The sequence below is a fragment of the Oncorhynchus kisutch genome, linkage group LG17 (assembly GCF_002021735.2).
Source record: "Oncorhynchus kisutch isolate 150728-3 linkage group LG17, Okis_V2, whole genome shotgun sequence".
In the NCBI taxonomy this organism is placed as follows: Eukaryota; Metazoa; Chordata; class Actinopteri; order Salmoniformes; family Salmonidae; genus Oncorhynchus; species Oncorhynchus kisutch.
In genome coordinates, this window is record NC_034190.2 from 15,799,411 (window position 1) to 15,819,502 (window position 20,092).

Below are 20,092 nucleotides of genomic sequence, written 5' to 3' on the forward strand. Positions count from 1 at the left end.
CGTTAGCAGCTGTTAGTCTCTCTCTCTCTGGGCTGTGTTGGTTATTGACTCTGTAGCGCTGTGGTAGAACGGCCCAGCACTGTACTCACAGGGAGACAGACTTCAAAGTCATCCAGGATGGTTGCGGTGCTGTGAATGCGGTTGCTGACCAGGGCCAGCTAGGGCCAGTAGTTAACACTCGCCTGACAGTGATGCAATGGAGAGGGCAAGATGGTTGCTGGGCTGACTGCTGGATGTTTGGGGGACAATCCAAGACCTCGTAGTTGTGGGGTTTTTGATGTGGGATTGTGAGCTCTCTTTAGATGGAATCTTTATAACATCTTTAGCTCTGTCCTCCCTAATTGAACGTTTCTATTGGTGCCTTTCTCTCTGACAAAATGAAGTCCCGTTGGGGAGACGGAGGACAATAACTCCAGAGCTGAAGCCCTGGCTGCCAAATCCCAGCTCCCGTCACTGTTTGCATGAGATTTGAATATCATTTGCAGGTGAGCGGGACTGCATCGTAAGCAAAATGGTTGGGAAAGTAAATGAAAATCCAAACAAACACACAGACACACTCGACCATACACACATACTTGCAGCAAGCACGCTCTCCAGCTAAAGTGACTACACACAGGTCTTGTGTGCCATATTCCTTTGCCCTTGCAGGCAGCCCAGTTTTGAGTGTGTATGTAATGTTGTGTGTTGTCAACACATGAGCCAAACTGCCAGGTAAAGGTTGCTGGTGGTGTTATGTTATTGAGGCTAATATGCAGGTAGCAGCAGTGGGTGCCAGAGCTGCCTGGGCCTAGTTGTTCGATGAAGGTCACAAGAATGTGAGACTGACTCCCGCAGTCTTTCTGTCAGCGGAGAGAGGGATGAAAGGACAGTGAGGGATGAGGAATAAGGGACTTGCGGACAGAGATGTCTTTCTTTGCGCTCAAAGGAAAGAAGTGATGAAAATGGGGTCGTCCATGCAAGTGCTGCAGTGAAAGTTGAAAAACCTGTTCTCTCTTTCCCCGTCTCGCTCTCTCTATTGCTCGCTCTCACCCTCCCCCTCCCTCTCTCGCTCCCCCCCCCCTCTCTCTTTCCCCCTCCCACTCTCTCGCTCCCCCCTCCCTCTCTGGTTTCTCTCTCTCCTCTGTTGAATGACCTTGGGAGATCAGAGCGGAGCGAGTTCTTCCTGGAGTTGGTTTGAAGCAGAACCAAGGGCAAAGTTTGCAGGGACAGAGCACAGCACAGGGCCAGTGGGATGGACGACTTTGACACGGGCCAGGGCTGGCTGTCAGACATTATTACAGGCCGCGGCTCTCTTCAAGCACAGCATCCACCGCAAACTGATCACAACGTGCTCATACAGATCTAGCTACGTGTTCTTGGTTAGTCTGTAATTCACTGACTGGCTGAGAACGAGAACCGGGCTCCTATTTTGTTCTTGAGTAGATCATTTACCCAGCACGCTGCAACACTGCCAATTTCTGTTCTCTTATTTGTGTGTGTGTGTGTGTGTGGGGGGGGTTGGGTTTTTACCTCTGACCTGAATGAATATAGGTACATTTGGTTTGATATGCCGCTGCTGCTTTGCCCATAATAGGATTCAACGATGATTTGCTTCTTCTGTTTTTTTCTTTCTTTTCAGTTTCTTTTCTGTCAGTAATTATTTTTTTTCAATGCTTTATTTAGAAATGTTCATGTTCACACTTGTTCTTCCCAGTCTTTCCCCCCCGCTGATGTCACTGGATGAAGCAGCTTCACTGAGCTTCCCATGTCAATCCATAACGTGAGGAGAAGAAGCATGAAATTGTGTTTTATTTGCCCCCCATAACATTCCCAAAAATGGGACAGTGTTTTTCTGCTAAACAGAATCCTAGAGGGCTTGTATTTAGTGACTTTCCTTGAGTTGACCAAGGCAGTCATCCTTCTAGAATGTGACCTCCGCTATTGACGTTGCATGCAGCTTGTGCAATGTGTACCCTTACTGTTTGCACTGTAGGCTTATCATACATAATTTACTGATAGCCTAGCTAGCTTATATAGCCTAGCCATTGCCTTTGGTTGAATAACTGCAGTTTGTGTGCTCTTGCACCTGACATTTTGCAGTAGCTCACCTTAATGATCATTATAAGGATATAGTTTTATTCCGACAATACAAAAAGTTAACATTCCCATCCTGTCCTGTTGCATTCCTTTGAGGAAATTCTCTCTCCTTCTTTCTTTCTCTCTCCTATCTTTCTCCCTTTCTTTCTCTCTTTCCTCTCTTTCTCTGATGGAGGATCTGATTCGTGAACTCTATTACTCTGTATCTGCCCTCATCACTTCAGTATTTTCACAACAATCAAGGAGGGGAGAATGGAGGTGGCAAGTGGGATTGACACGAGATGTCTCTTTTGAGCACCTGTCAACCTATTACAAATCTGTGAATATTTAATCATTTGGTTACCAAATAATGTATTTCCTGTAGAAGTTCCAGGCTGTTAAACAGTGAACTACACGTTTTGGTTTTGGAATATATGTTTTAGTTGTTGGCCAAAGGCAAAGTGGTAGGCTACATTCCTCTGTTCCGAAAGGTCATTCCAGTTAGAGGTTGACAAAATAATCCAGGAGTAACATTATGTCAAATCATGTTAGTGTTAAAACAACACAATGCCCAGAGCCAAATAAACCCTCACATGAGCATGTAGTTGACCATTGAATGCATTCTTGTTTTTCTTCAACATTTCAGAGTTATTCAGTGCAGCCTCTCCTGGGGGAGTTTCACAAGTCTGGATTAATGAGTTAGCCAGAACTACTTCTGTCAACATTTTGAACCAGTCATGGTACCATGACTGCAAAATCTTTATCCTTTAACCTGCTCCATGCTAGCCTTACTGCTCCATGCTAGCCTTACTGCTCCATGCTAGCCTTACTGCTCCATGCTAGCCTTACTTGAAACAATACAGACTACTGCATACCATGGAAGCCTATTATTGATATCCTACTGATGTTATTGGAATATATTAGAAAACACCTTTTGGGATGTTGTCCTCACTCAGGCCAAGGTTTGGCTATAGGCTAGGCTACACTTATTGTCCATTAGTCAATAAATCTATTCCCTTTGTGAAGTTCCCCTGTGGTTGCATTACGTTGTTAATGCACTCTAAAGCTTGAGGTTTGAAATAGGACCAACTAGTGTTGTGATGGTCATGGAATTGTGGATGACCATAATTGTCTCATTAAAATCCACCAGCCAGGCCATTAAGGAAGCGATTAACTCAGTGTTCATCATTAGTGTTACTCATTCATTTTCTTTCCGTTAGCGATGCATTTACCTGAGCAGCGAACACCTCCCTATGCAGAAACAGCTACCTGCAGTGCATCACTCCAATCTGAAAAGTCACTCCTTTCTTGCACCTCGGACTCCCCCCTTGCAGAATCTACAAGAACAGGACCAGTACAGGCAAAATGGTAATATCGTCTCTAGTCGAGATCTGAGAGGACTAGATGAAGAGTTTCCATTTTCCTTGCCCCTATCCAGTTGTTTCTGATATTCTAGGGCGAGTCCAGTCTCAGAAGGGCCCAGGTATGGAGTGTCATTGTCAGTTTGGACCTGAAGCTGATGACACTCCTGTGAGTGTGTCCGTGGCCGACCTGCCAGGGGAGAGCAGAGGGGCTGGGCTTGGCAGGACAACAATGCTGCTGATTCAGCAGATCCGGCTGCTGAACACCATTTTACTTTCTCAGAGGGGAGAGAAAGGGGAGACACAGATGCAGGAGGAGAAGCGGCAGCGGCTGGTCAGTGTTGCCGACGAAGCACACTGTGCAGGTCAGGAGAAACTGTACACCGCCATCTCCTCTTCTCTGACCACTGAAGGGCAACAGAACTGCAGAGGAGAGGAAAGCATCACAGTGCAGCATCGCACCGCCAGCACAGTGCAGCATCGCACCGCCAGCACAGTGCAGCATAGCACCGCCAGCACAGTGCAGCATAGCACCGCCAGCACAGTGCAGCATAGCACCGCCAGCACAGTGCAGAATAGCACAGTGGAACACAGCACAGTAAAAAAACAGGGTAATGGCAGTGCAGAAGAACACATATCAAAGACCAGCACAGTACAGCACATTACATCAAGTCACAGTGCTATGTGGACATAGGGTCCAAGTAGAGAGACACACCAGTGCAGCCAAGTGTAACCAGTCAACATCACCAGCGGTGTAGTGGAGAGAGAGAACACAGTTTACATACCTTTTTTTAGTTTGCGTGAGCACCTATCGTAGAAAAAATCTATTAAAATGACTCATTGTGAACGGTGACTGGTTACACTTGGCTGCACGGGTGTGTCTCTCTACTTGGACCCTATGTCCACATAGCACTATTTTGTTCTTTACATCACACTGAACACTACAGCCTGACGCTCCAAATGAACATGTGTTGGTCACTGCCTCTTCAAGGACATCAGTCCCCATTTGGAGAGGCTCACTCGTAGATATTGGATCAGGTTTCTGCTAGGCTAAGACTGCAGAAGGAGACTGGTTTATTGCCTACAGTGCTTATATGCATAGAGTGTCTATTGACGTGAGAACTGGTCTGTGGCGGGCGTCGTGTGTATATTCAAGGTCGTAGGGTCACACAGTGAGATTAATAATTGTATCACATGCTCTCCCCGAGAGAGCAAAGCCCCGCTCCGGAGCTATTTAGTTCAGTCAGCTGAGGTTTGGTGTGTGTGCGTGTGTAAGTGGAGACAGCTGTGGCGGTTAGGTCCTACTTGTTTATTTATTAATTCATTCATTTTTCGCTCATTAATTGAAGTGTTTGCTCTTTTAATTCCCGTTCCCGCTCTCCATTTCCTCCCTGGGCCACCACAGAAATCCCACTGTTGCCGTGGTAATTAGCCAGATAGTCCTCTGTCATGGTGTTAAGTGAACCATCTAATTATCATTTCTTATCTGGCTACCATTTGGAGAGAATACACATTTTTTATTTATTTAAATGTAACCTTTATTTAACTAGGCAAGTCGGCTAAGAACAAATTCTTATTTACAATGATGGCCTACCGGGGAACAGTGGGTTAACTGCCTTGTTCAGTTGGCAGAACACATTTGATCCTTGTCAGCTCGGGGATTCGATCTAGCAACCTTTTGGTTTCTTGCCTAACACTCTAACCACTAGGCTACCTGCCGCCCCCACATACACGCATACGTAAAAACAAAAGTTTGGGGTCACTTAGAAATGTCCTTGTTTTTGAAAGAAAAGCACATTTTTGCTCATTAAAATAACATCAAATTGATCAGAAATGCAGTGTAGACATTGTTAATGTTGTAGCTGGAAACGGCAGATTTTTAAAATATTTTTTATATATATATATATTTATATATATTTTTTACATTGAATATCTACAGAGGCCCATTATCAGCAGCCATCACTCCTGTGTTCCAATGGCACGTTGTGTTAGCTAATCCAAGTTTATAATTTTAAAAGGCTAATTGATCATTAGAAAACCCTTTTGCAATTGTGTTAGCAAAGCTGAAAACTTTTGTTCTGATTTAAAGAAGCAATAAAACTGGCCTTCTTTAGACTAGTTGAGTATCTGGAGCATTTGTGAGTTCGATTCCAGGCTCAAAATGGCCAGAAACAAAGAACTTTCTTCTGAAACTTGTCAGGCAATTCCATGTGAGAATTTGCCAAGAAACTGAAGATCTCGTACAACGTTGTGTACTACTCCCTTCACAGAACAGTGCAAACTGGCTTTACAACATTAACAATGTCTACACTGTATTTCTGATGAATTATTTTAATGGACAAAAAAATCTTTCAAAAACAAGGACATTTCTAAGTAACCCCAAACTTTTGAACGGTAGTGTACATACAGTACATGCATATGCGGATGTCCTCTCCTACTGCATCCATCACAAGATCAACTCCTGGCGCCGCTGTTAAAACGCTGGGCTGCCTTGGAGCTGTACAAAGTAGACAAATGAAACAGTGTTCCTGGAAGGCGTGTCATTATACTGTTCTTTATGGTTTGTTTTGTCATTCTCCCACTCAGACCAGATCAGGTATGGTAAACTAGAAACAAGGGCATTTGGTTCTTCATTGTAGGCTTAGCCTGACTCCACCATAAGACTACAAATCCCATCATTGTTATCTTCATCTGTGTCCTCATGAATGCTGGGATTGTTTTGTCGACTAAGGGGAAGCGGGTTAGTGATTTGCAACAGGACTTCAATCAACCTTGAAATGAAACTGGACACTGGGCAGTCCAACTCATCACAAACACTTTTAGAGGACAATAACTATCCTGGCCTGCCATTACATTTGGTCTGATTGATTAATCGACCCCTCCACCCCCCCTGATTTCATTCTGATTGATTTACTCTCTATTTGAAAATAACAGGAAGGAATGCTCATGGTTCAGAACTGATTTATTGTCATACTGTCTGTGTTTTGAACTAATGGAGGACGTGAGCTCAGCTGTGGCCAATGGTTGAGAGGCACGACTATGCTGTGGCCAATGGCTGAGAGGCAGGACTAGAGTCTTTGTGTGGTCATGTTTTTATGCTTCTCGCTCTCTTCTCGTTCTCCCTCACTCTCTCTCACATTCTCTCTTCTTTCTCTTGCATTCTCTCTCATATTCTCATCATCATGTTTGACCCACATAGCTGGTTTGCATAGCCGTCGGACTGCAACGACCCTCCCTCCCTCCTTCCCTGTCTCTTACCTCCCACTGTTCCAGCCTCTGGCACTTTTTCTCAGCGTTGGGTTAAAGTTGCTCCGCTGTACACACCCTTGACTGGACACACACCACACCCAGCTATTATAGTGTTTCCCTTTTCCCTTGTTGCCTGTCCATTATTCCCAGGAAAGAAGAGAGGGAGAGGTGAGGTTGCACTGTAGACCGGCTCAGACAGGCAGGCTAATGTTCACAGCAGAATTCCTGGCATGCCATAGTAACCTGGTGCGTTCCCTTTCTGGGAGCCAGACTCAGGCCTCACATTGCAGAGTTATGTGGATATGGAGGTGTGTGTGTTTTGGTGCTTGAGTGCGGGGGTGAGTTGTTACTACAGGGAGTGGAATACTCTGAGCTAGGCTTGTGCCGGTATACCGGGGTATTTTCAATTACCTACGGTATGATTTTTGTCAAAAGCAAATGTGCGGGCGTCCCAAAGGTCTGGGGGGTGCGTGCTACCCCACTGCTTATAATATGTTAACTATCTAAGATGTGCCAAATACGTTATGTTCAGTCAGGGCTCCAGCTATGCATGTAGTTTGCTAAGTATCTAAATGGCAGGATCAAGATCCCTGCTGCCTAAAGAATGGGGCACTCAGGCCTGTCCTCAGACTTGGGGTCACTAATACCCCACAGTGACATGACAGACTAGAGTCTTCTGTTTGATGCAGTTTGATGTAGCTGTAGGCTGCTAATGTGGTTGTGCCATGCAGCGATCTGTCGTTAGGCATGTCAAGGATTGATGGACGGCAACAGAAATAGAAACGGCCCGGCCTATATTTAAAATTCAATGTGTTCTAATTGAAGGTTTTCCTATGGAGTTGCTAGAGCTCTGGCCAGTGGGGCCTTTGGCTGCCGTCGTCGGTCAACTCTGGTGTGCTGTTCTTGGTAGATTTGATTCACTCATCTGCCTTTCATTGATCGACTCTTTGCTCAAGATCATTGTTCATTCATACAGTAAATCATTGTTCATTGATACAGTAAATCATTGTTCATTCATACAGTAAATCATAGTGTATATGTTGTGTTTTCTGAGTCTGATATTTTGCCCTTTCACACTCTTTTCCTGTCTATCGGTCTCTCCCACTCTCCTCCCTCCTCTCTCCCTCCCTCCCTCCTCCTCCTCCTCTCTCCCTCCCTCCCCCTCCTCCTCTCTCCCTCCCTCCCCCTGCAGTGAGCATGTCTGCAGATTCGTTTGGCGCCGGGGGCAGCGATGCCCAGCAGAGCCTACAGTCGTTCTGGCCACGCGTCATGGAAGAGATCAGGAACCTCACGGTGGTACGTCACGCCCTCCCTCCATCACATACACACACACACACACACACACACACACACACACACACACACACACACACACACAAGCATGGATGTTGCAGACACACACACACACCCTTCATTGTGGTACACATACATACCTCACAAGTGGTTTCCACATGACCTGCCCCTAACACCCCTTGGCTCTGTTTCAGAAGGATTTCCGCGTGCAGGAGTTGCCTCTTGCCCGAATCAAGAAAATCATGAAGCTGGATGAAGATGTGAAGGTAGGAGGCGGGGCTTACACATCACAGGTCACCACTCTCTGTGATCACTCTGACGTCTTCATCAACACCCTTTTCAGATTACAAAACATGGCAATATGTAGCTGAGGTGTCCACAGCTGGCTGAAATGAAGAGGATTCACAGGACCCACTAGCTCATTCTGTAGACAATGCTTTGAGGAGGCATGTTATTTGCAATCGTACTTCATCAAATTGTATTTGTCACATACACGTGTTTAGCAGATGTTATTGCGGGTGTAGCGAAATGCTTGTTTCTAGCTCCAACAGTGCAGTAATATCTAACCATTTACAACAATACACACACCCATCCCGTAGTGGCTAATAGACAAGCAGTAGCAGCTTAATAGACAAGCAGTAGCAGCTTAATAGACAAGCAGTAGCAGCTTAACTGGGTGGAGGAAGAAGCTGAACTGAAGGTTGCAGTTACAACTTGCACGCAATTTTAGTTGATTGTAACTGAGTTGCTTGTTGACTGCTTTGTGAAACACCCCTCTGCAACTCATCTACAACTTGGTTGCACCCAGTTGAAACTTTTCAACTTTGTGCAACTAGTTGCAAGCAACAGCCAATCAAAACAGACACTTTTGTCACAGGATCCATTCTAAGGTTCGGAATTCCGACCCAATTGTCATGTCAACACAGCTGTCAGTGCTGCGCAGCACAAACCGCAATCAGGGTAGACAGAAGAGAGACTAGCACAGCAGGAGAAGTATACAAATGATCATACATGGTTTAGCAGTCAATAAATGTAAGTGAATCCAAACTTCTCCCTTACCAGTTTCAACTGAAATGGGCCTACCATTTGATATAGCAGTGTGAGGGGTTGAGAGGGCCCACCTCGCAGGGGACTGTTTCCTGACTACTGCCGAGGTGTAATGGTCTTTCTGGCGCTTATAGCTGCCAAGCATCACCCAGATGGGTGCTACACTTCAGTAGTGGACTATCCAGCCTACCTACAGAGGAGGAGGAGGAGGAGACAACAGACGAGGTGCCTGATGAAGATCTCTGGGCTTGTCTAAGTAACTGACTGACACTGCTCCCTCTCTGTGCCATCGATGCTCCCTCCACTTAAGCTACTGCCCAGCCTTCCTGAACTGCTTGTCTGAATGTAACAGTATAGCTTCCGTCCCTCTCCTCGCCCCTACCTGGGCTCGAACCAGGGACCCTCTGCACACATCGACAACAGCCACCCTCGAAGCATCGTTACCCATCGCTCCACAAAAGCAGCGGCCTTTGCAGAGCAAGGGGAACAACTACTTCAAGGTCTTGGAGCGAATGACATCACCGATTGAAACGCTATTAGCACGCACCCTGCTAACTAGCTAGCCATTTCACATTGGTTACATGAACAACACCTTATCTGAATCTGTGGAAGACCATCGCCCAAGACTTGCCAGATCTTTTATACATTTTTACAGCGTTTTTGAGATTCTGTTTGTAATGCAAAAAGATATAAAAATAAATATATTGTAGTTTGTTGCTAGCTTGGTTAGCTCATAGCTAGCTAGCTGTGTTGGTGTTTGCGATGTCATTTTGGCTAACTAGCTTAATTGCACAGGCTGCATTTGTTCTATATCCGTGTTGTTACAATAACCAAACGGTTGGATAAACAAATTATTTGTGAAACCACAATGTAAGGCAGCAGGTGACATGATTGGCTGTTGCATGCAATTTTATTTGCATTTGAGTTCCTTCATGTAACAGCAAAGTTGCTTGAGATGATGTCATTTGCAACTAAAATTGCATGAAAGTTGCTTCATGTAATCCAAGCCTTGGAGATCAGCAGATCACTGACATGCTGCACATCTAGAGGGACCGTTCTGCTAGCCATGACGCAGAGTGTGTGTGTTTGTTATGCTAGCCATGACCCAGCAGCTTTGTAGCCTGCTGCTTGCCTTCCGGGCGAACTCCCCGAGATGCCCAACTTCTAAATGTCACTCAGTGGAAAGGTTTTCAAAAGTTTAGGTTAGGTCTCTTCCCTTTAGTAGCAAAGGCTACGGGCAGCCTATCTATACAACCCTATCTAGTTGTGTACGTTTGTGTGTTCTGTGTGTGTGTGTTCCCTGTTTCCCCCTAGTTCTAACATGTCATCACCGTGTCTCCATAGATGATCAGTGCGGAGGCTCCAGTGCTGTTTGCCAAGGCAGCTCAGATCTTCATCACAGAGCTCACGCTGAGGGCCTGGATTCACACTGAAGACAACAAGAGACGCACCTTACAGGTCAGTTACACCCTCCCTAGTGTGTAAAGAGGTCACGCACGCATCTTCTCTAGTCTGTAAAGAGGTCACGCGCCTGCGCGCGCACACAGATGCACATGCAGTCTGCTGACCCAATTTTACATTTAAAGACAACACATGCAGTTGTGCTGGTCCCTGTGTGTGTGTGTGTGTGTGTGTGTGTGTGTGTGTGTGTGTGTGTGTGTAGAGGCCCCACACTGCCATCCCCTGAGGACCGGCTCTGTTAAAATCCTTTTCTGTCTGTCCCCTCTGAAAGCAAACCTTGGCTCCCGTGACCCACTTTTACTCGCAACACCATTTTGCTCTCTTATCCCAGAGCCAGGAGAATTACATGGATCCTGGAGTGACGCTAGGGAATGGGGAAGACCTAGAGAGAGACAAAGTGAAAGCGATTGTGGGGAGAGAGTGTGAGAGAAGAGAACTGGAGAGCGAGTGAGAGAAGTAAGAGGAAGGGAGAGGGAGAAAAGAGGGAGACTGGGAGAGGGATAGAAAAGAGAGGGAGAGAAAAGAGTGGGTTGATCAGAGTGGTTTTGAAAGCCCGGGCTAGTCGCACCTGTGTGTCAGAGGGCAGACTAGCCAGTCAGCCATACAATGAAACATTAAAGCAGAGTGCCCCAGTTCTCTCTCTTCTTCATCCATGCACACAGAGCCTTCAGAAAGTATTCACACCCCTTCACTCACAGTCTTTCCACATTTTGTTGTGTTACAAAGTGGTATTCAAATACATTTAATTGAAATGTCTTGTCAACCTTCTACACAACATACTCTGTCAAAGTCTAAGAAATATTCTAACATAAAAAATAAAATAAAAAATTACAATAAATACTAGTATCTTGATTAGATAATTATTCAACCCCGAGTCAATACATGTTAGAATCACAGCTATTACAGCTGTGAGTTTTTTGGGGTATGTCTCTAAGAGCTTTGCACACCTGCATTGTACAATATTTGCTAGACAGCCATTTTTAAGTCTTGCCATAGATTTCGAAGCCAATTTAGGTCACAACTGTATCTAGGCCACTCAGAAATGTTCAATGTCATCTTGGTAAGCAACTCCAATTTGCAAGGTTGCTAGCCAACTAGCGCTACGTTAGCAATGCATTAGTCAGCCAGTTGCTATCAACACCTATCTTACAGCTGCATTAAATTAAACCATCTAACCAGTTATCAAATAATGTTACCGGTTTATGTAGTTATCTTGGCCAGCTAGCTAAAGTTAGCTGGCTAAGCTAGCTAGCAGGCTAAAATAACTAAGTAATCTAGCCAACCACCACCGTCAACAAAGATAAGTAGTAAGCCTGGTCTAGCACAGGCAGGGACCCACAGAACACACACAAAAAAGCCAGCAGATGTGAAGTAGAGAAAGCGGAGACTTAACGATTGACGGTTGGGTCATTCTCACGGAACTGGTATTTAACCCAAAAATTCTCAAGTGTTATTTTTCACGAAATGACCTTTTGGTTCACTGAGATTAGGATCAGATATTATGCATTTTTCCACAAAAATGCACTATATATATATATTATTTATTTATTTATTTTCCCCCCACAATTCCACAATTACCAGTGCAAAAATGTGAATTACCGCAACTGTTTATCCAAGGTCTTTACAGGTAATATTGGTTTATTAAGATGTGGATATTCGTGGCATATAAGAGAATAACTTAAACTTTATTTCAAAACTGATTGGAGTGTTACGGTAATGAGACCACGCACACTGGTTTTATGTAATAAATATTTTAGTTTAATGTAGATTTAAAGTAGTATACCATTTTTAAATGACAAATTACAGCAAGATATTTTGTTTTATTCAAATAAGTTAGGTTTTTCTAAAGTAAAATTGTATAAAATTACCAGAGAATTTAATCGACGCATTTCGGTAATGGGAATTTGGGGTGGAAATCTATTTAAAGTAACACAACATGATAGTTGATTGTTACAGATGCATCATGGTTTTGTAACCCCATTTGCTGCAGACATGTTTAAAATTGGTTTCATGATAATCACCTAGCTGAGTTGGCTAAGGAGAGAGGTGCTTCAGAGGGAGAGGCCATTTCACCAACCGAGGGCGAGTCTGCTAATCCAATAGCGATATAGTGAGGTAAATCTAAAGACAGATTCCAGAGGCAATCATCCAGAGGCGGCATTGGTCACAGGAGATGAGGAGGAGAGTCTACAATAAGACGGCGATCGTAGGAAAACTCCAGGCAGATTGAAATGATCACAACAGCACAGTCAGTCATCTACGGTAGCTCGCTAGTACTAAGCCAAGGTTGGAAAAACTCTGGTACCCTACTTTGTGGAGATCACGCGGCCCCCACGTGTGGGGAATCTGATTGGTTGTTTACTTAACACCGCCATGTGTTTGGTGGATTATAGCTCACCACTGACAACACTCGGTCTGCATGGCTAGTGGCTAACGTTAGCCAACTCAAGCTAACTAACGCAGAGTAGTTTCTCCATAAGACGTTGAGAAATAGCGCATTGTAGTTTAGAAGATATCCCTGGACATAAGTTATTAAATATGTTTAAAAAACTAAACATAAGTATGTTTGTAGTTATAGGTAACCATATCGTGACTACAACTAAGTTACTAAGTCTTTGACCACACTGTGTTTTTACTTTGGTGAGTAAAAACAAATGCTTCCTACCCTTTAATAACCTTGAAATAGAATGCCAATTTGGTTTCAAGTTCCTCACGTTAATTGCATTTTTACACCACAGGTGGTGTTACATGTGTTTTATTAATAAGACAGCTCTGTTTGCAATCACACTCATTCTATCTCTCTTTCACACACTCCGGCTCTCGTCGGTGCTAGGGTTCCGTTGTGCCAACGGCACGCCGATCAGGGTCTCCATGGCTACGCTCATCAATATAACAACTGTGGATGTGACCCAGTGTTACCTGATATATTAATCTCACAGCGCTATAAATACACATATGTAGGGGGCCCCAATGGGGGACTTAGATGCCAATATCCTGTGGAAAATGACACACACACTAGAGGAGTGGGCCTCGGGAGGACAGTGATGCTAAGAATACATCACACAACTAACTCTCGGTGTCCTTAATCTGGTGCTGCTCACAGTGGGCCTTTGGCTCTATGGCTAATTCTGCTGTTTTTACATGGTATGTGTTGATTGAAGTAGGCAAAGCTTTTTACAGTTCCACTGAGAGCAAACTCCTTTTTACTATTGTTTACAAAGCTGTTCGAGTTTGACCTAGAAGTTTTTATAAACTGTCTTTTCTTCGAACGCTTTCAAAAAGGCTATATTTGGAGCAACAGCAGAAGTACAAAGCCGATTTTATATTTAGCCTAGTTTTTTCACATACTGATGAGGAGCCTAATGTTCAGCCTCAACTCTTATTTCCTGTGTTACAGAGGAACGACATTGCCATGGCGATAACGAAGTTTGACCAGTTTGACTTCCTTATCGACATTGTGCCCCGGGACGAGCTCAAGCCCCCCAAACGACAGGTAGGGTGTGTGTGTGTGTGGGTCTATCTACATTTACTTTCAGGACCCCGTCAGGGTGGAGTACCACTCCTGGCAGCCTAGAGACGCTGTAAACATCCTTGACTGGAAGCTGGGGTTTGGACAGCAAGGGCTTTCAGTCGGATGTTTGCAGCGTCTGGCTGCCCATTACTTCCAACAGTGCCACCATAGCCTCTAATCTCCATCAGAACCACCACCAATACACCACCATAGCCTCTAATCTCCATCAGAACCACCACCAATACACCACCATAGCCTCTAATCTCCATCAGAACCACCACCAATACCCCATTTTAATCACTATCAACATAATCACCACTGTGTTAACGGCTGCCCCCTCTACCACATTACAGTCCTGACTCAGATTGATGGTGTGTTAGGCTGAACAGTGGCTCCTAAGCATTTTAAGTTGTGGCCACCTAAATAGACCGATTCACCAAGTCTGTGGCCAGGGGTGTAAACATCCTACACTCTCAGCTGTGACATCATCGAGCTGGGAGAGGGGTGTTTACGCTTCTGGTGATGGGGAAACTGCCACCTCCTACAGTACCCTGGAAGATCAACCAACCCGCACCTTTTAGGGAACTGTTACCTTGTACTTCTGACAATGATGAGGCCTTGAGTTGACTTTTCTGAGCACAAAGAAATATGGTGCTTGTAGTACTGTGGCATTGCTCTAGCTGGCAGTTGTTAGACCATATCAGACTAGACACAAAGAGCCTTCATGCTTGTTAATGGCTGACGAAATGTCCAATGTGTCATTGAATGAGCTTTCCATTCACAGTTTATGATTAAAACATTCTCAATAGTGTGCCAAGGTCTTGTTTTCATGAATGGAAATGATCCCTTTCTGTCTGCTGAAGTGTTCTTGTGTTCTGAAAAGTGTTGTTGGGTTGTGAAGACCCATAAGGCCTTGAGCCTGAGTGTTGTCGACTGGGATCATCAAGGTCCTACAGTGCTAATGGATCCTCCGGCTGTGTTCCAATCGGTACCCTATTCCCTATGTAGTGCACTACTTTTGACCAGGGCCCATAGGGCTCCCATAGGGCTCTGGTCAAAAGCAGTGCACTGAATAGTGAATATGGTGCCATTTGGGATGTACCCTCTATTTAGAATCACATTACTCATCCATCCAGGCCCTATCAGTTATTAATCTGGGTCTCTTACCTATTGTATTACACTGGCAAAATAATTCATGGAGATGTAATGGACTGATAGGCTTCTCTGTTATCCCCTCTCTCTTTCTCTCACCATCTCTCTCGCTCTCTCTCACCATTTCTCTCTTTTTTTCTCTCTCTCTCTTTCTTGCCCCCTCTCTTTTTGTATGTGTACAGGAGGAGGTGCGTCAGTCGGTGGCCCCAGCAGAGCCGGTTCAGTACTACTTCACCCTGGCTCAGCAGCCAGGCCAGGTGCAGGGCCAGCAGGCCACTGGACAACAGGCTACCACCATCCAGCCTGGACAGATCATCATTGCACAGCCACAGCAAGGACAGGTAAACTGGAGAACAGACCTGCACTGACACAGACGGAGAGACCACGTGTGCAGACACACACACACCACACCAGACACACGGAGCATACTACTCCACAAACAACCGGTAAGCTACCAACAGTCAGCCTAGGCAGAGATGTAGTGTACACCACACACACCGTGACACAGCCTGGCAGATCACCAGCTCTCCTAACACTCTCCCAGTCAACAACCCTCTCCAACCCTGTCCACTATAAAGCAGTGTGAATGGGGTAATAACAGTGGGTTTTATTGATATTATCCTTGGCAAGCACAGCCAAACCACACTCTGGCCTCCACTCTTTCCCACCAGCAGGGATGAATGTCCCGTTCACACCCAGCACACAAACACACAGCTATATAAGCAGTGATACAGGGCCATTTGATCTGCCCACTTCAGTCACTCCCCTCTCTGCTGGATGTCCAGAACAGTACAGTAACACTACGGCTGTGTCCCTGTCACCCTATTCCCTATTCAGTGCACTACTTTTGACCAGGGCCCATAGGGATTAGGGTGCCATTTGGGATGCAACCCAGACTCCCTGTGAGACTGCTCTCTGCCACTCCGCTGTACTTATCTCTGAAGAGGAGGAACATATGAGTAAACAGATGGGTGGGTTGCCCCCTCATCCCTAGTCTTTTTCCTTCTCTGAGTGTGGTTCCCCAGGCACCCCTCTGTCTCTCTTTTGTGTTCCCTCTCTTGCTCCATTATTCTCCCTCCCTGTTGAATGTGTTCTCTCTCCTTGCTTCAGCAGGCTGCCTTCGTTTCACTGATCTGTCACAGTTCCAAAACCACAGTCAGGCTAGAGCTGCTACTGTTACTACCACAGTCCCCTTACAGTCACCGAGCAGAGCAGGGGAGGTCACTACATGGCTGGCACCTTAGAATAGGTGACTAGTTTAGACTACTGGGTTACAGTTAAGAGGCCAGGGAGGAAAGGGATGGTGGGATGGAAGAGGGGATAGGATCTGAAAAACAGATGGATAAAGTGTGAGATACCTGGGGATTGAGGGAGGAGGGTAATGAGGTCCTAATTCATTGCTCAATTCGTGTGTGTGTGTGTCTTTGCCAGATTTGCCTGCTAAAGAGCTTTCGGTGTCACTAGTCGTCACTGTTGCACCAGTTCTGTCACATTCCCACAAAGTCCCTAACGGACTTATCTGTTACGAAACCAAACCTCCATTTCTATTGCACATCTACAGTGTCTTATTGGAACACCCATTTCCTACTGTAGGATGCATCCTTATCTTCATTAACAGCTGTTATTTCTCCATTAAATCTGCATCCCTTCTGCTCTATGCATTTCTTCCAACCATAATTCAGTTCACATGCTCATTGTTTGTTGTGTGTGATCTGATGACCGGTGCCTGACTGTGTGTGTGTGTGTGTGTGTGTGTGTGTGTGTGTGTGTGATCTGATGACCGGTGTCTGACTGTGTGTGTGTGTGATCTGATGACCGGTGTCTGACTGTGTGTGTGTGTGATCTGATGACCGGTGTCTGACTGTGTGTGTGATCTGATGACCGGTGTCTGACTGTGTGTGTGTGTGTGATCTGATGACCGGTGTCTGACTGTGTGTGTGTGTGATCTGATGACCGGTGTCTGACTGTGTGTGTGTGTGTGTGTGTGTGTGTGTGATCTGATGACCGGTGTCTGACTGTGTGTGTGTGATCTGATGACCGGTGTCTGACTGTGTGTGTGTGTGTGTGTGATCTGATGACCGGTGTCTGACTGTGTGTGTGTGTGTGTGTGATCTGATGACCGGTGTCTGACTGTGTGTGTGTGTGATCTGATGACCGGTGTCTGACTGTGTGTGTGTGTGATCTGATGACCGGTGTCTGACTGTGTGTGTGTGTGATCTGATGACCGGTGCCTAACTGTGTGTGTGTGATCTGATGACCGGTGCCTAACTGTGTGTGTGTGATCTGATGACCGGTGCCTGACTGTGTGTGTGTGTGATCTGATGACCGGTGCCTGACTGTGTGTGTGATCTGATGACCGGTGCCTGACTGTGTGTGTGTGTGTGTGATCTGATGACCGGTGTCTGACTGTGTGTGTGTGTGTGTGTGTGTGATCTGATGACCGGTGTCTGACTGTGTGTGATCTGATGACAGGTGTGTGTGTGTGTGTGTGTGTGTTTGTTTGCTACTTTTTCCTCTGCACTCTGCATGTGCTTGTAGTCATGTTTGTAAAGCTCCCTCTTTCTCTTCCTCTCTCTTCCTTCCCCCCTTCAGGTGCTGCAGGGGACCACAATGCAACAGTTACAGCAGGTGCAGGTAGCCCAGTCACAGGGCACACCTATCACGGTAACCCCCCCCCTCCATCTGAAACACCCCTCCCCATCCCAGTACTCCTAGTTGTAGGGTGAAGTTGCTCCTAGATGCTGATCTTGGATCAGTTTTTCAATTACCCCACTAAATAGTTAAGGTTAGGGTTGGGAGAGGGGATGCTGATTCTAGATCTGTACCTAGTGGAAATGTCATCCCGGAGCGCACCCCTCCACATTTAATCAGGAAGGTTAGTTTACCCCATGAGGGCCTTCCTTTCTCTCCTGTCCATCTCATCTCCACTTGGTGCTCCAGGTCTGCAGTTTAACTTTTGACTCAGCAGCAGCTGGCTCATTAGGGATGTTAGTCAGATTAGCTGTCTCATTAGGGACGTTAGTCAGATCAGATTAGCTGTCTCATTAGGGACGTTTGTCAGATTAGCTGTCTCATTAGGGACGTTAGTCAGATCAACTGGCTCATTTAGTGATGTTAGTCAGAATAGCTGTCTCATTTAGTGATGTTAGTCAGAATAGCTGTCTCATTAGGGACGTTAGTCAGAATAGCTGTCTCATTAGGGACGTTAGTCAGAATAGCTGTCTCATTAGGGACGTTAGTCAGATTAGCTGTCTCATTAGGGACGTTTGTCAGATTAGCTGTCTCATTAGGGATGTTAGTCAGATCAACTGGCTCATTTAGTGATGTTAGTCAGATCAGATTAGCTGTCTCATTAGGGACGTTAGTCAGAATAGCTGTCTCATTAGGGATGTTAGTCAGATCAGCTGGCTCATTAGATTAGATCAGTTGGCTCATTATGGACGTTAGATCCGATCGGCTGGTTTATTAGGGACGTTAGATCCGATCTGCTGGTTTATTAGGGACGTTAGATCCGATAGGCTGGTTTATTAGGGACGTTAGATCTGATCGGCTGGTTTATTAGGGACGTTAGATCCGATCGGCTGGTTTATTAGGGACGTTAGATCTGATCGGCTGGTTTATTAGGGACGTTAGATCCAATCGGCCGGTTTATTAGGGACGTTAGATCTGATCGGCTGGTTTATTAGGGACGTTAGATCCAATCGGCCGGTTTATTAGGGACGTTAGATCTGATCGGCTGGTTTATTAGGGACGTTAGATCCGATCGGCTGGTTTATTAGGGACGTTAGATCTGATCGGCTGGTTTATTAGGGACGTTAGATCTGATCGGCTGGTTTATTAGGGACGTTAGATCTGATCGGCTGGTTTATTAGGGACGTTAGATCTGATCGGCTGGTTTATTAGGGACGTTAGATCCGATCGGCTGGATTTCTTTCTTTCCTTCTTTTTTTGGGACAATCATCACATTACATGTCTCAGTCCCCAGACTCTGTCGTTCAACAATGAATCTTCCTTCTCCACCCTGAAGGGAGGGGCTCCAATGACCATGCAGGTGGGAGACCAGCAGGTCCAGATAGTACAGGCGTCGTCCCAGGGCCAGACCCAGACGGTGCAGTCAGGACAGACCATGCAGGTCATGCAGCAGATAATCACCAACTCCGCAGAGATCCAGCAGATACCAGTAAGAGAGACAGATATAGAGGAGGAAAGTCTCCTAGAATGACCTTACTGGAAAGATTATAATCATTTTAAAGCTCCATTTTCTAATGAAATTTACACAACATTTTCTTCAGTTAAATATTGGAGATAAATCTCCTTATAGTTGGTAAACCTTATACTGTCCTCCATTTTGACGCTCTGCTCTAACTAGCTCAGTGATCATGATAACCTCTGCGTTGTGTATCTATGACCTTCCCATCCTAAAGTGTGTCTCCCCCGTGTGGTGGCTGTGTGCAGGTGCAGCTGAACAATGGTCAGTTGCAGTACATTCGGCTGGCACAGCCTGTCTCTGGCACACAGGTGGTTCAGGGACAGATCCAGACGCTGGGTAACACTCAGCAGGTACAGGTACTGAACATGGACCTTTAACAAAAATCCATAGTATCGCATCAGAACACTTCGTTGTTCTGTAATATAGTGTCTGGTATGGTATCACTGTTAGTTTATGAAATAACATTAAGGTAGTAACATATGATAACATTCAAAATATGATATGATTATTCATCTTAAAAATGTGTGCTGTCAATATTGTTTTGTAAATCTATTTCTATATTGTTAATTTCCTTCAGTTGCATTTTAATAGAGGTGTAGGTTTGAATAGTGGCTGTGTGAAGCACTGTGACTGACTGACTCCTCTCTCTCTCTCTCTGGTTTGTTCTCAGATTACACAGACAGAGCAAGGCCAGCAGCAATTCAACCAGTTTACTGACGGACAGGTAAGAGGAACATCTCAGTGACCTCCCAC

The 20,092-nt window shown here is 45.4% G+C and overlaps 1 protein-coding gene across 23 annotated transcripts in view; it reads left to right on the plus strand.

Annotated features, from left to right (window-relative positions):
- The window catches only part of LOC109907235 (nuclear transcription factor Y subunit gamma-like), a 51,746-nt gene that overhangs the window by 29,921 nt on the left and 1,733 nt on the right, over window positions 1-20,092 (plus strand). For 3 of the 23 annotated variants that reach the window (XM_031795196.1, XM_031795194.1, XM_031795195.1), the window contains exons 2-10: window positions 7,858-7,961; window positions 8,156-8,224; window positions 10,350-10,463; window positions 13,864-13,959; window positions 15,312-15,470; window positions 17,722-17,793; window positions 19,157-19,309; window positions 19,585-19,695; window positions 20,010-20,063. In XM_031795196.1, the coding sequence (XP_031651056.1) occupies window positions 7,858-7,961; window positions 8,156-8,224; window positions 10,350-10,463; window positions 13,864-13,959; window positions 15,312-15,470; window positions 17,722-17,793; window positions 19,157-19,309; window positions 19,585-19,695; window positions 20,010-20,063 (932 nt within the window). Of the gene's footprint in view, window positions 1-3,060; window positions 3,782-7,857; window positions 7,962-8,152; window positions 8,225-10,349; window positions 10,464-13,863; window positions 13,960-15,311; window positions 15,471-17,721; window positions 17,794-19,156; window positions 19,310-19,584; window positions 19,696-20,009; window positions 20,064-20,092 lie in introns of those variants that run through there. The other 20 variants (XM_020505089.2, XM_020505090.2, XM_020505091.2 and 17 more) reach the window with 17 other exon arrangements.